This window comes from Moschus berezovskii, chromosome 2, assembly GCF_049115385.1.
Source record: "Moschus berezovskii isolate FMDL1 chromosome 2, NW_MosBer_1.0, whole genome shotgun sequence".
Lineage (NCBI taxonomy): Eukaryota > Metazoa > Chordata > Mammalia > Artiodactyla > Moschidae > Moschus > Moschus berezovskii.
This window is the reverse complement of record NC_142461.1, coordinates 120890461-120905677: the sequence shown is the minus strand read 5'-3', so window position 1 is coordinate 120905677 and position 15217 is coordinate 120890461. Positions and strand designations below refer to the sequence as shown.

General features: G+C 42.7%; 1 protein-coding gene across 31 annotated transcripts in view; it reads left to right on the top strand.

Moving 5' to 3' along the window:
- Nucleotides 1-15217, top strand: part of TTN (titin) — a 276712-nt gene that overhangs the window by 246169 nt on the left and 15326 nt on the right. For all 31 annotated transcript variants that reach the window (XM_088830575.1, XM_088830572.1, XM_088830570.1 and 28 more), the window contains 19 exons: nucleotides 1058-1345; nucleotides 1458-1757; nucleotides 2446-2748; nucleotides 2838-3143; nucleotides 3253-5019; nucleotides 5331-5624; nucleotides 6303-6590; nucleotides 6710-7009; nucleotides 7105-9171; nucleotides 9295-9597; nucleotides 9695-10000; nucleotides 10093-10383; nucleotides 10479-10775; nucleotides 10912-11217; nucleotides 12478-12783; nucleotides 12870-13151; nucleotides 13366-13959; nucleotides 14083-14370; nucleotides 14472-14771. In XM_088830575.1, coding sequence (XP_088686701.1) covers nucleotides 1058-1345; nucleotides 1458-1757; nucleotides 2446-2748; nucleotides 2838-3143; nucleotides 3253-5019; nucleotides 5331-5624; nucleotides 6303-6590; nucleotides 6710-7009; nucleotides 7105-9171; nucleotides 9295-9597; nucleotides 9695-10000; nucleotides 10093-10383; nucleotides 10479-10775; nucleotides 10912-11217; nucleotides 12478-12783; nucleotides 12870-13151; nucleotides 13366-13959; nucleotides 14083-14370; nucleotides 14472-14771 — 9186 coding nt within the window. The remainder of the gene's footprint in view (nucleotides 1-1057; nucleotides 1346-1457; nucleotides 1758-2445; nucleotides 2749-2837; nucleotides 3144-3252; nucleotides 5020-5330; nucleotides 5625-6302; nucleotides 6591-6709; nucleotides 7010-7104; nucleotides 9172-9294; nucleotides 9598-9694; nucleotides 10001-10092; nucleotides 10384-10478; nucleotides 10776-10911; nucleotides 11218-12477; nucleotides 12784-12869; nucleotides 13152-13365; nucleotides 13960-14082; nucleotides 14371-14471; nucleotides 14772-15217) is intronic.

Sequence of the window (15217 nt, the reverse complement as noted above, 5' to 3'; positions counted from 1 at the left end):
TGAATTAGTACTTTCACGCTTCTATTTAAATTTTCAGCATCAATAATTAAAGTGATGGTTGGATGCTCAGAGAATATTCCTCTTAAACAAGTAAAAAACTAAACAGAGGTGTTAATGATGATAAATATTAGCAGTAGCTAACATTTGCTGTGTACCTTCCATTTGTCTCTCCCCTGGTTCTAACAGCCTTAAGATTAGCTCATTTTACAGAAGAGAAAGTGAGGTTTAGAGTGCGTACATAACTTTTCCAACATCAAAGCAGCTTATTAATGATAGAGGGGAAATTCAAACAGACTTCAGAATTCTCTCTACATTGCTGTCATCCAAAATACACATACACATCCCAAAATACACTACTGGAAAATAAGTAGCACATTCAACTCAACAGTGGTTTAAAAACTAAAATTTCATGAGAGTTAGGTACCCAGTGATGCCGTTTCTAGAAGTCCCCCATTTCCAAGGGGGAATTTCTGTGGTGTAGGGGCAGAAGTACCCACTTCCATCTTCATGATGAGACTCCTCGGGCCTCTCTCTATGAACCAGGCTTAGTAGACACTGAGTCAGTATTTGTGAGACTGTGAAGCAAGTCAGATTAATTCTGTTTCTCAAAACTTGTAAGCAGCCTGGCACAAAACCAGTCCAGGGGCATATACAGCTCTGTGAGTAGAGAATTCAGCATTAAGGGTCTGCTGTAAACTGCCCCCACTTGAATACCAGTGAACTGGGAAGGGAAATAAAAAGAACCAGATCATTGTTCTGTGTCCCATTTCACTACTGGAATAAAACACGTAATAGACTTTAAAATACATTTCAAAGCCACTTAAATCCCTGTGCAATTAGTGCTGTCACTGGGGTTCAGAACTTGCTCACAATCTTTCTTCCTCATCTGGGATAGAAGAGTAGCTTATAAAATTAAATTTAAAATATAAATGGGATTAGAACTACCATGTGTACATTTATTATTTAATAAAGGCCAATGAGCTTACTTTGAAGTTGCTGCAATTATTTTCTTCATCCTTGTGATCTTTTAAATATTTATGATCTGTTTTTCTTACAGGTGGACCTGTAATTGATTTGCCTCTAGAATATACAGAAGTTGTCAAATACAGAGCAGGGACATCTGTGAAGCTCAGAGCTGGCATTTCTGGCAAACCTGAGCCTACAATTGAGTGGTATAAAGATGACAAAGAGTTACAAACCAATGCACTGGTGTGTGTCGAAAATACCACTGACCTTGCATCTATACTCATCAAAGATGCAACTCGCCTTAACAGTGGAACCTATGAATTAAAACTAAGGAATGCCATGGGCTCAGCCTCAGCCACAATTAGACTGCAGATCCTTGGTAGGTGCTGAATGCAGGCCAACATCATATTTCATTTGCCTAAAATTTAATTATTTTAAATTAGAAACCTTTCTATATTTTTTAATATACCATTTTGTTCTTTCATTGACAGACAAACCAGGACCTCCAGGTGGACCAATTGAATTTAAGACCGTCACTGCTGAAAAGATAACTCTTCTCTGGCAGCCTCCAGCAGACGATGGTGGTGCAAAAATCACTCACTACATCGTGGAAAAGCGTGAGACAAGCCGCGTGGTGTGGTCTATGGTGTCTGAAAATTTGGAAGAGTGCATCATTAAAACCACCAAAATTATCAAAGGAAATGAATACATCTTCCGGGTTCGTGCTGTGAACAAATATGGAATTGGTGATGCGCTGGAATCTCACCCAGTGATAGCAAGGAATGCATTTGGTGAGATACGATTTCATTAGAAAACTAAAATACATGAAAATTTATTTATTTGCTTATTTTCATTGTATCAAATCCTACCAGGTGATCAGTTTATTCCTTGAGTATTAGTTGTAATTGCTTTGAAATAAATGAGACCTTGTTTTGATTCAAGGCACTAAATAGTATCTCCAACAGCAAGTTTGGTAAATGTTGGCATAGATTAAGATTATCTTCGAGACTCTTCTATGTCATGCAGCCATTACTAATCCATTTACAAATGTCCATTTGCTCCAATAGCATCTCATCTCTCAAATTTCTATCATTACTCACTGAAATGAGTAAAATACGTGAACATTTAAAAATAAACTGGGATGACCCTGGCAGTCCAGCAATTAGGACTTGATGCTTTCACTGGCAGAGATTGGGTTGAGTCCCTGGTCAGGGAAACTAAGATCCCACAAGCTGTGTGATATGACCATAAATAAATTGATAAGTAAACAAATACTATTCTGCTAGCTATTAATAGTTTCCAGAGCTTGACTGACTTATTTTCTTGCTCGTCATATCACCTCTCATAATGATCCTTTTCACCAGGTGGAAAATATAATAAATGAGATGAATATTCTTAAGTAGGACTTAAAGAATAAAAGGTAGAATCTATCAGTAATGTTGATTCTCTTAACTCATTTTCCTCTTCCTTTTTAAACAGTCACACCTGGGCCTCCAAGCGTGCCAGAGGTGACAAAGATTAACAAGAATTCGATGACTGTTGTCTGGAGCAGGCCAGTTGCAGATGGTGGTAGTGACATAAGCGGCTATATCCTTGAGAAACGAGACAAGAAGAGTCTTGGATGGTTTAAAGTCCTAAAGGAGACAATCCGTGACACCAGACAGAAAGTGACAGGACTCACGGAACACAGTGACTATCAATACCGAGTTTGTGCTGTAAATGCTGCTGGACAGGGTCCATTTTCTGAACCATCTGACTTCTTCAAAGCTGCTGATCCTATTGGTAAGTGCGGCCTCTTCACCTGTGTCACCTCTCATGTCGCCCAGTTGTACACAACTGCATAATTATGGTATTGTGACTGTCCATTCCAGATCCACCAGGCCCACCGGCTAAGATAAGAATTGCAGATTCAACTAAATCATCCATCACTCTTGGATGGAGTAAACCTGTCTATGATGGGGGCAGTGCTGTTACTGGATATGTTGTTGCCATGAGACAAGGAGAGGAAGAGGAGTGGACTGTTGTCTCTACCAAAGGAGAAGTCAGAACTACAGAATATGTGGTATCGAACCTGAGTCCTGGAGTCAATTACTACTTCCAGGTGTCTGCTGTAAACTGTGCCGGACAAGGTGAACCTATAGCAATGACTGAACCCGTACAAGCTAAAGATATACTGGGTACGTACCTACTGATATGATTATGTTTTTATTTTAATAGAGTATGTCCAGGAAATCACTCATTTCCTTGCTTTAAAATTCACTGTATATGTCCATTTTATGTCTACAGAGGAACCAGAGATCGACCTAGACATGGCTCTCAGGACCTCCATTATAGCTAAAGCTGGTGAAGATGTACACGTGTTGATTCCCTTCAAAGGCAGACCTCCACCTACTGTCACGTGGAGAAAAGACGAGAAGAATCTTGGCAGTGATGCCCGCTACAGCATTCAAAACACTGACTCATCTTCGTTACTAATTATTCCTCAAGTCACTCGCCATGATACAGGCAAATATATCCTCACAATAGAAAATGGTGTTGGTCAACCAAAGTCTTCAACTGTGAGCGTTAAAGTGCTTGACACACCAGCCGCCTGCCAAAAACTACAGATTAAACATGTTTCTCAAGGCACAGTCACTTTGTTGTGGGAACCTCCTCTCATTGACGGAGGATCTCCTATAATTAATTACATCATTGAGAAGAAAGATGCCACCAAGCGAACATGGTCTTCAGTGTCACACAAATGCTCCAGCACATCCTTTAAAGTAACAGATTTGTCAGAGAAAACGCCGTTCTTCTTCAGAGTGTTCGCAGTAAATGAAATTGGAATTGGGGAACCCTGTGAAACCACAGAGCCTGTGAAGGCTGCCGAAGTACCAGCACCTATACGCGATCTCTCAGTGAAAGACTCGACAAAGACATCTGTAACGCTAAGCTGGACCAAGCCTGACTTTGATGGCGGTAGTGTCATCACAGATTATATTGTGGAAAGGAAAGGCAAAGGTGAACAAACATGGTCACACGCTGGCATAAGTAAGACATGTGAAATTGAGGTTGGCCAACTCAAGGAACTGTCAGAACTGGAATTCAGGGTGTCTGCCAGAAATGAGAAAGGACTGAGTGATGGTGTCACTGTTGGGCCAGTTACAGTGAAAGAACTTGTAATTCCACCTGAAGTTGACCTGTCAGAAATCCCTGGGGCACAAGTCGCTGTGAGAATCGGACATAATGTGCACCTCGAATTACCTTATAAAGGAAAACCCAAGCCATCTGTCAGTTGGTTGAAAGATGGTTTGCCACTGAAAGAAAGTGAACATGTTCGTTTGGGTAAAACTGAAAACAAACTTACTTTGAGTATAAAGAATGCGAAGAAGGAGAACGGAGGGAAATACACCATTATTCTCGATAACGCAGTCTGTCGAAACACATATCCCATTACAGTCATCACACTTGGCCCGCCATCTAAGCCCAAAGGGCCCATTCGATTCGATGAAATCAAGGCTGATAGTGTCATCATGTCCTGGGATGTGCCTGATGATGATGGAGGAGGTGAAATTACCTGTTACAGCATTGAGAAGCGAGAAGCTTCACAAACTAATTGGAAGATGGTGTGTTCCAGCGTTGCCCGGACAACTTTCAAAGTTCCTAATCTAGTCAAAGATGCCGAATATCAGTTTAGAGTTAGGGCAGAAAACAGATATGGAGTCAGCCAACCACTTGTCTCAAACATCATTGTGGCCAAACACCAGTTCAGAATTCCTGGTCCCCCAGGAAAGCCAGTTACATACAATGTGACTTCTGATGGCATGTCACTCACTTGGGATGCTCCAGTTTACGATGGTGGTTCAGAAGTTACTGGATACCATGTTGAAAAGAAAGAAAGAAACAGCATCCTCTGGCAAAGAGTTAATATGTCACCAATATCTGGAAGAGAATATAGAGCTACTGGATTAATGGAAGGCCTGGATTACCAGTTCCGTGTATTCGCTGAAAATTCTGCTGGCCTAAGCTCACCTAGCGACCCAAGCAAATTTACCTTAGCTGTTTCCCCAGTAGGTAAGTGACTGAAGATTATTCCAGTATATTTAATTCAGCAACTAATGTGTCACTAACATTAATTTTCTTCCACATATCACCTTCTCACATATTTTCTTGACACTGGAGTTGGTCAGGTAAAGCAAGGGGGATGATTTTAAATCAGTCTAATAAAGTAATTAAAAAAATGTTTTTAAAGACTCCGATACCAAAAAATTTCAATTAATGGCTAAAAGTAGTTTGGGGGATTTATTCATTTTTTCCCCCTTCCATTGAGGATTAAGAGTTGATTAGAGAATTAATGACACCTTTAACTTTTGTATAATTTTTAGACCCACCTGGCACTCCTGACTACATTGACGTCACCCGGGAAACCATCACACTGAAATGGAACCCACCACTGCGCGATGGAGGCAGTAAGATAGTGGCCTACAGCATTGAGAAAAGGCAAGGGAGTGATCGCTGGACCCGATGCAACTTTACTGATGTCAGCGAATGTCAGTACACGGTAACAGGACTCAGTCCTGGGGATCGATATGAGTTCAGAATAATCGCAAGAAATGCTGTTGGAACCATAAGCCCACCGTCACAGTCTTCTGGCGTTATCATGACCAGAGATGAAAATGGTAAGCATTTACGACTGATTTCCAGCATAACTAAGAACAGACCCATTTTTAAATATATATATTTTTGGCCCCTGGTGTGTAAAATGAGAAAACCAATGTTTCATACAGATAACCAAAGGTTATTAGGTAGATGAATTAGATTTTCTACCTCTCAGATGAAGAGAAGAAAAAGATGTGATTAGCATCAACTTTTTACTGTTTCTATTATTTCATTTCCACATAAATAGCATGCAAATAGGTTTGGTTTTTAGCTTTGAAATTTCAGTCATTTATAATAAAGTTCTCAAGGATAACAGTCCATTTCTATTGAAATCACAAAAATACAACACAAATTCAACAGCACAATTATCATCTTGCCTGAGTGCAGCTGATGGCCTGGAACAGGAACTCGTTTGAATATGCAGCAGTATTAGGAAGTAGATGACCTACAGATATTTCATTCCTCTTTTTACAAGTGGAAATTCCAGAGCAATAACATGACAAACATAACAAAGGAGATAACGATATGCAAATGTTTCACCTTAGAGCCCAAATTCTCAACCGTCAATCATTCTTTCAAAATAGCCTTTGGTATAAGGATTACCCTTCCAGGCTTTATGATATGGTGTTAATAAAAAACATGTTTGTTTACGTCTTTATTAAATCAAATTAATGTATATAATTCTATTTCTTTTACAGTTGCACCAACTGTGGAGTTTGGCCCTGAGTACTTTGATGGTATCACTGTTAAGTCTGGAGAGAGCCTTAGAATTAAAGCTTTGGTACAAGGACGACCAGTCCCCCGAGTAACCTGGTTCAAAGATGGAGTAGAAATTGAGAAGAAGATGAACATGGAAATAACCGATGTCCTTGGGTCCACCAGCCTCTTTGTTAGAGATGCTACTCGGGACCATCGTGGTGTATACAGAGTGGAAGCCAAAAATGCATCTGGCTCCACAAAAGCAGAGATTACAGTGAGAGTACAAGGTAAACTTCTAAAAGAGTTTCTTAATCTTACAATGTACAGAACTTGGATTAAAGACGGGTCTGATTGCATTTTAATGGACTAGGAAAAAGAAACTAACTCTAGAATCTTTTTCTTATAGATTCACCAGGAAAACCAGTTGGGCCAATAAGATTCACCAATATAACGGGCGAGAAGATGACCCTGTGGTGGGATGCGCCACACAATGACGGCTGTGCCCCCGTATCTCACTACCTGATTGAAAAACGGGAAACCAGCAGACTTGCATGGGCACTAATTGAGGACAATTGTGAAGCCCTCAGCTATACAGCCACTAAACTAATAACTGGCAATGAATACCAATTCCGTATTTCTGCAGTTAACAAGTTTGGTGTTAGCAGGCCACTGGATTCTGACCCAGTGGTTGCTCAAATACAGTACAGTAAGTGACCATTTTTATTAAGTGGCACTATGTCATAAGGTCAATTTCCAAGCAAACACGTCTAATTGGTTTCTTTCTTTGTTTTTACCTCACAGCTATTCCTGATGCCCCTGGCACTCCAGAACCCAGTAATGTAACAGGCAATAGCATTACTGTAACATGGGCCAGGCCAGAATCAGATGGTGGCAGTGAAATTCAACAGTACATCCTTGAAAGGAGAGAAAAGAAAAGCACACGATGGGTGAAAGTGATCAGCAAACGACCCATCTGTGAGACAAGATTCAAAGTCACAGGTCTGACAGAGGGCAACGAGTATGAATTCCACGTCATGGCTGAAAATGCTGCAGGGGTAGGACCTGCAAGCGGTGTCTCACGACTAATCAAATGCAGAGAGCCGGTCAACCCACCAGGTGCACCTGCCGTGGTCAAAGTGACCGACACATCAAAGACAACCGTGAGCTTAGAATGGTCTAAGCCAGTGTTTGACGGAGGACTGGAGATAATTGGGTATATTATTGAAATGTGCAAAGCTGACCTGGGAGACTGGCACAAGGTGAATGCAGAAGCATGTGTGAAAACGAGATATACAGTCACTGATCTGCAAGCAGGTGAAGAATACAAATTCCGGGTTAGTGCTGTCAATGCTGCTGGAAAAGGAGACAGCTGTGAAGTGACTGGCACCATTAAAGCAGTTGACCGATTATCAGCTCCTGAGTTAGACATCGATGCCAACTTCAAGCAGACTCATGTTGTGAGAGCTGGGGCCAGCATTCGCCTCTTCATTGCCTATCAGGGTAGACCAACTCCGACAGCTGTATGGAGCAAACCTGACTCTAACCTTAGCATTCGGGCTGACATCCATACAACAGATTCCTTCAGCACCCTCACCGTGGAAAAGTGCAACAGAACCGACGCAGGGAAATATACCCTTACTGTAGAAAACAACAGCGGCAGTAAGTCAATCACATTCACTGTAAAGGTGCTAGACTCTCCAGGCCCACCTGGCCCGATTACCTTCAAGGATGTGACCCGGGGCTCTGCTACATTGATGTGGGATGCCCCTCTCCTTGATGGAGGTGCCCGAATTCATCACTACGTGGTAGAGAAACGAGAAGCCAGCCGCCGTAGCTGGCAGGTGGTCAGTGAAAAATGCATTCGTCAGATCCTCAGGGTCAGTGACCTGCTAGAAGGCGTTCCATACTATTTCCGTGTTTCTGCAGAAAATGAGTATGGTGTTGGTGAACCCTATGAAATGCCAGAACCAATGGTAGCCACAGAACAACCTGCTCCACCTAGGAGACTTGATATCGTTGACACAAGCAAGTCCTCTGTAGTCTTAGCTTGGCTTAAACCTGACCATGATGGAGGCAGCCGGATCACTGGCTACCTGCTCGAAATGAGACAAAAGGGATCTGACTTCTGGGTTGAAGCTGGTCACACCAAACAGATGACTTTCACAGTGGAGCGCCTCGTTGAGAACACTGAGTATGAATTCCGGGTGAAGGCCAAGAATGACGCTGGCTACAGTGAACCCAGGGAAGCCTTCTCTTCCGTCATCATCAAGGAGCCTCAAATTGAGCCCACTGCTGACCTCACTGGAATTACCAATCAGCTCATAACTTGCAAGGCAGGAAGCACCTTCACCATTGACGTGCCCATCAGTGGTCGTCCCGCCCCCAAGGTAACATGGAAACTTGAAGAAATGAGACTGAAGGAGACAGACCGAGTGAGCATCACGACGACCAAAGACAGGACCACCTTGGCCGTGAAGGACAGCATGAGAGGCGACTCCGGGAGGTACTTCCTGACCCTGGAAAACACGGCTGGCGTTAAAACATTCACCATCACAGTTGTGGTCATCGGGAGGCCAGGTCCAGTAACCGGCCCCATCGAAGTCTCATCCATCTCAGCCGAATCCTGTGTCCTGTCATGGGCTGAGCCTCAAGACAATGGAGGCACCGACATCACCAATTACATCGTTGAGAAGCGGGAATCGGGTACAACAGCTTGGCAGCTTGTCAATTCCAGTGTCAAGCGCACTCAGATTAAAGTCACTCATCTCACAAAATACATGGAATATTCTTTCCGTGTCAGTTCAGAGAACAGATTTGGTGTCAGCAAGCCCGTAGAGTCAGCACCAATCGTGGCTGAGCATCCATTTGGTAAGAAAATTAAAATCATATTACCAAGTCTCTATTATTAAATATTTCCCCTGAATGTTATTTATATTCTGTATGTATACTTTGAAACTCTATTTGTATTTTGATACCTTTGTTTATATTTAGTCCCACCAAGTGCACCTACCAGACCTGAAGTCTACCATGTGTCTGCAAATGCCATGTCTATTCGCTGGGAAGAACCCTACCATGACGGTGGCAGTAAAGTCATCGGCTACTGGGTTGAGAAGAAAGAACGTAACACCATTCTTTGGGTGAAAGAAAACAAAGTCCCGTGCTTAGAGTGCAGCTACAAAGTGACCGGTTTGGTAGAAGGACTGGAATATCAGTTCAGAACATATGCACTCAATGCCGCAGGCGTTAGCAAAGCCAGCGAAGCTTCAAGACCTGTGATGGCTCAAAACCCAGTGGGTGGGTATCAAAATTTAAGGGTATGTTTGTTTATCATCATCATCAGTACTAGCAGAATTCAGAGTTGTATTTAACCTCACTTTTTCCTCCCTTCCAGATGCACCAGGAAGACCAGAGGTAACAGATGTCACCCGATCGACAGTGTCACTGATCTGGTCTGCCCCGGTGTATGATGGCGGCAGCAAGGTCGTGGGCTACATCATAGAGCGTAAGCCAGTCAGTGAAGTTGGAGACGGTCGCTGGCTCAAATGCAACTACACCATCGTATCTGACAATTTCTTCACCGTTACTGCTCTCAGTGAAGGAGACACTTATGAATTCCGTGTGTTGGCCAAGAATGCAGCAGGCGTAATTAGCAAAGGATCAGAATCCACAGGCCCTGTCACTTGCCGAGATGAATACGGTAAAAAATAATAATAATACATGTTCTTCTTTTAAATTATCACAATTTCTGTGACAACTATCATATATTCATTCACATTTTGTCTATGACAGCTCCACCCAAAGCCGAACTGGATGCCAGATTACAGGGTGATCTGGTCACCATCAGAGCAGGCTCGGATCTTGTTCTTGATGCTGCAGTTGGTGGCAAACCTGAACCCAAGATTATCTGGACCAAAGGGGACAAAGAACTAGATATGTGTGAAAAAGTCTCTCTGCAGTACACTGGCAAACGAGCAACTGCTGTGATCAAGTTCTGTGACAGAAGTGACAGTGGAAAATACACTTTAACAGTGAAGAATGCCAGTGGGACAAAGGCTGTGTCTGTCCTGGTCAAAGTTCTCGGTAAGAGGGTCAAATGATTTCTGATTGCCATAGCTTTCTCAAGTATGTGCAGAAAGAAGGACCTTCCTCATTGCTCATTCCTACATCTGTTTTAGATTCCCCGGGCCCATGTGGAAAGCTTACCGTCAGCAGAGTGACTGAGGAGAAGTGCACCTTAGCCTGGAGCCTTCCTCAGGAAGATGGAGGAGCAGAAATCACTCACTACATCGTGGAAAGACGCGAGACGAGCAGGCTCAACTGGGTGATTGTGGAAGGCGAATGCCCCACCCTGTCCTATGTGGTTACTAGACTCATCAAGAACAACGAATACATATTCCGAGTGCGGGCAGTAAACAAATACGGCCCTGGTGTGCCTGTCGAATCAGAGCCCATTGTTGCCAGAAACTCCTTCAGTGAGTATTAACGCTTAACTCACCAGTGGAAGTGTAATGGGATCAGGGGATGGGGTGGGCAGGGGGCAGACAGTCACAGAAATAGTGATTCTGTGCAATTCTGACCAGCCTTTTATTCTCATAAAAACATAAACAGCTATTCCATCACCACCTGGCATACCTGAAGAAGTTGGGGCTGGCAAAGAGCATATCATCATTCAGTGGACAAAACCTGAATCTGATGGTGGCAACGAGATCAGCAACTATCTGGTAGATAAACGAGAGAAGAAGAGCCTGCGCTGGACGCGTGTGAACAAAGATCACGTGGTGTACGATACCAGGCTGAAGGTGACTGGCCTGATGGAAGGCTGTGATTACCAGTTCCGGGTCACTGCAGTAAATGCTGCTGGCAACAGCGAACCCAGCGAAGCTTCCAACTTTATCTCCTGCAGAGAACCGTCATGTGAGTTCCAAGACTCAGTCCTACTCCTAATGCCCATCAAAATCATATTACAAAGAATTGTCCAATATGCAATTTCCAAGAACTGGTAGAATTTATGACTGGCCTAGAAAGGCACATGCTTATTAGAAGGACTTTACAGCCTAAGACAGAAAATATTTCAACAAATATTTCTGTTGATAAGTTAGCAGTTACACTGCTGGAAATTGTTGCAGTATTTTCCAATCTGTGAAAAAAAAAATTTTTTTCCTATTGCCAATATGAAAGGGATGTCTTTTGCAAATCTTCCTAAGGATGGAGGAAATTTTGTTGTAATGATAATAACTACTGAAGAGGAAAAAAAAAAGACAATGTCTCCTTTAAGAGGCTTAGCAGAACAGAAAGTTTCTACTATCTTAATTAAGTACCTAACAAAATAATTGTCACAAGAGCCTCAAAAATAAGTTGTCAAATCCTTGTACAAAGTTTAAGCATAAGAACGAAAAGGAATAAATCACTGGGATTGACTCAGGGGAAGTAGAAATTTATTCCTTTACTTACTAGAAATGTAGAGGTGACAAGAATATTGACCTTGTTGAAAGCTGAGCTACTACAGAAAGGTCCCTGGGACTTCCCCAGTGGTCCAGTGGTTGAAATTCTGTGCTTCCACTGCAGGGGGCACAGGTTCAATCCCTGGCTGGGGAACTAAGTTCCTATATGCCACTGCTGCTGCTGCTAAGTCGCTTTAGTCATGTCCGACTCTGTCCCTGGGATTCTCCAGGCAAGAACACTGGAGTGGGTTGCCATTTCCTTCTCCAATGCATGAAACCGAAAAGTTAAAGTGAAGTCGCTCAGTTGCGTCCGACTCTTCGCAACCCCATGGACTGCAGCCTACCAGGCTCCTCCATCCATGGGATTTGCCAGGCAAGAGTACTGGAGTGGCTTGCCATTGCCTTCTCCACCTATATGCCACTGGGCACAGCCAAAAAGAGAAAAAAAAAAGTTCCTGAGAATGGGTATTGTAAGCAATGAACTTAGCAGGACACAGTGTATCTAGCCAAGGTGGCCAGGGAGAAACATCTGCCTTTCTAAAGAAGTTTTTGACTCTTAATAAAAATAGTAACTCCAGAACACACAGTGCCATCTTATAATATCAGAAGACCTTAGTTACAAAGAGCATCTCAGTGAGTGTAGGCAAAGAACAGCAATGCCCAAGTGAATCTTACAAATCAAAAATACAAATCTCAAAGCTTCCTTATTTGTTTAATATCCTTCTTTCCACAGATACCCCTGGACCACCTTCTGCTCCACGAGTTGTGGATACCACCAAACACAGCATCAGCTTAGCCTGGACCAAGCCCATGTATGACGGTGGCACTGACATCATAGGATACGTTCTTGAAATGCAAGAGAAGGACACTGATCAGTGGTACCGAGTGCATACCAACGCCACAATAAGAAACAACGAATTCACTGTGACAGACCTTAAAATGGGCCAGAAATACTCCTTCAGAGTTGCTGCTGTGAACGTGAAGGGCATGAGCGAATACAGCGAGTCAACTGCAGAAATTGAGCCTGTGGAAAGACTGGGTATTTATAATTCAGGGTTTTAGGTGAATTATTCTTCTCATCACACTTGTTCATAGATTAATTAAGCTTTGACATTTACTTTCCAGAAATACCGGACCTGGAGCTTGCAGATGATTTAAAGAAGACCGTGACCGTCAGAGCTGGGGCCTCACTGCGGCTGATGGTGTCTGTATCTGGAAGACCGCCACCCGTCATCACGTGGAGCAAAAAGGGCATTGACCTTGCAAGTCGGGCCATCATTGACACCACTGAGAGTTACTCTTTGCTTATTGTGGACAAAGTTAACCGGTACGACGCTGGAAAATACACCATTGAAGCTGAAAACCAATCTGGCAAGAAATCAGCAACTGTCCTTGTTAAAGTATATGGTATGTATTGGTCTTAACACTATGCAATGAGTAGATTCTTAATGACTATGCTGTGAGTAGATTCTTTAAAAACAAACACCTTGCCCTCTGATTGATCACCTCTCTAGAAAGGAACTATGTTAAATATATGTTCCTAACCCCTCCCCCCCCAAACTCTATCAACTAATCTGTCAAATAAGAAATATGGATTCTTCATTCTCTCTCTTTTTTTTAGATACTCCTGGCCCCTGTCCTTCAGTGAAAGTTAAGGAAGTATCAAGAGATTCTGTGACCATCACTTGGGAAGTTCCCACAATTGATGGTGGAGCACCTGTCAACAATTATATTATTGAAAAGCGTGAAGCTGCCATGAGAGCATTCAAAACAGTAACTACCAAATGCAGCAAGACACTCTACAGGATTTCTGGACTTATAGAAGGAACCATGTACTATTTCAGGGTGTTGCCAGAAAACATTTATGGCATTGGAGAACCTTGTGAAACATCTGATGCAGTTCTGGTCTCAGAAGTGCCTTTGGTGCCTACGAAGCTAGAAGTGGTCGATGTCACCAAATCCACTGTTACCCTTGCCTGGGAGAAACCACTCTATGATGGTGGGAGCCGACTCACTGGCTATGTTCTCGAGGCCTGCAAAGCTGGCACTGAGAGATGGATGAAGGTTGTCACCTTAAAACCCACAGTCCTAGAGCACACTGTTATCTCCTTAAATGAAGGTGAACAGTACTTATTTAGAGTAAGGGCACAAAACGAGAAAGGTGTGTCCGAGCCAAGAGAGATCGTCACAGCCGTGACTGTACAAGACCTCAGAGGTATGTACCAAAACACCAAGAGAACAATAATAGGAAAGCAAAATGAAGGAAACATTCAGAATTCATGACATACTCTCATTAGAAATTATACTTAAGAATAAATGCCTGCTTTCTTTCTCATAGTGTTGCCAACAATTGATCTTTCTACAATGCCTCAAAAGACCATCCATGTCCCAGCTGGCAGACCGGTAGAGCTGGTGATACCAATCGCTGGTCGCCCACCTCCCACTGCTTCCTGGTTCTTCGCTGGTTCTAAACTAAGAGAATCAGAGCGTGTCACAGTTGAAACTCATACTAAGGTAGCTAAATTAACCATCCGGGAAACCACTATCAAAGATACTGGAGACTATGTACTTGAACTGAAGAATGTAACCGGAACTACGTCAGAGACCATTAAAGTCATCATTCTCGGTAGGGACATGGGAAAAGACACAAGCAAGTTGTTGATGCTCAGTCACCCAATTTTGATCTGGAGTGAAAATTAATATCTGGAATTCCCTTTTCTTTTGTAGACAAGCCTGGTCCACCATCTGGGCCCATCAAGGTTGATGAAATTGATGCTACTTCAGTGACCATTTCCTGGGAACCGCCAGAACTGGATGGTGGCGCTCCGCTGAGTGGCTATGTGGTAGAACAACGTGATGCCCACCGCCCCGGATGGCTGCCTGTGTCTGAGTCAGTGACCAGATCAACATTTAAGTTTACCAGACTCACTGAAGGAAATGAGTATGTTTTCCGAGTGGCTGCGACAAACCGCTTTGGAATTGGCTCCTACTTGCAGTCTGAAGTCATAGAATGTCGCAGCAGCATCAGTAAGTCCTGGGCCCTTCTGCCATTCTCCTCACCTCTAAATGTTAACAAGAAGGACTTTGTTTTTAATATGCCCTTATGTAAGTAAAAAGAGGTCCAAAATTAATCCCAGGATCTTTCTAAGGTTTCTATACCTCCTTTTCTTGGAGGGGTTTTCAACATGGTTAAGGTTTTTTTGTTTTTGTTTTTTAAGAAAGAAAGAGAGGAAGGAGTTAGGATGGGTAGAAGGAGAGGAGGGAGGGAGGGAAGACTGGCTGTTACAGTGAGAAAAAAATACAGAATACACATTTAATAAATGTTTATGAAATCGAAGAAAATGAGGAACAGCAAGAAAGGTACAAAAATGAAACCACTAGAAAAATAGTCATAAGAGTCTTATATACCTTTTTAAAATGGTATATATGAGACACACTTACACAATGTATGAGTCTTTAATTTATTCATGGTG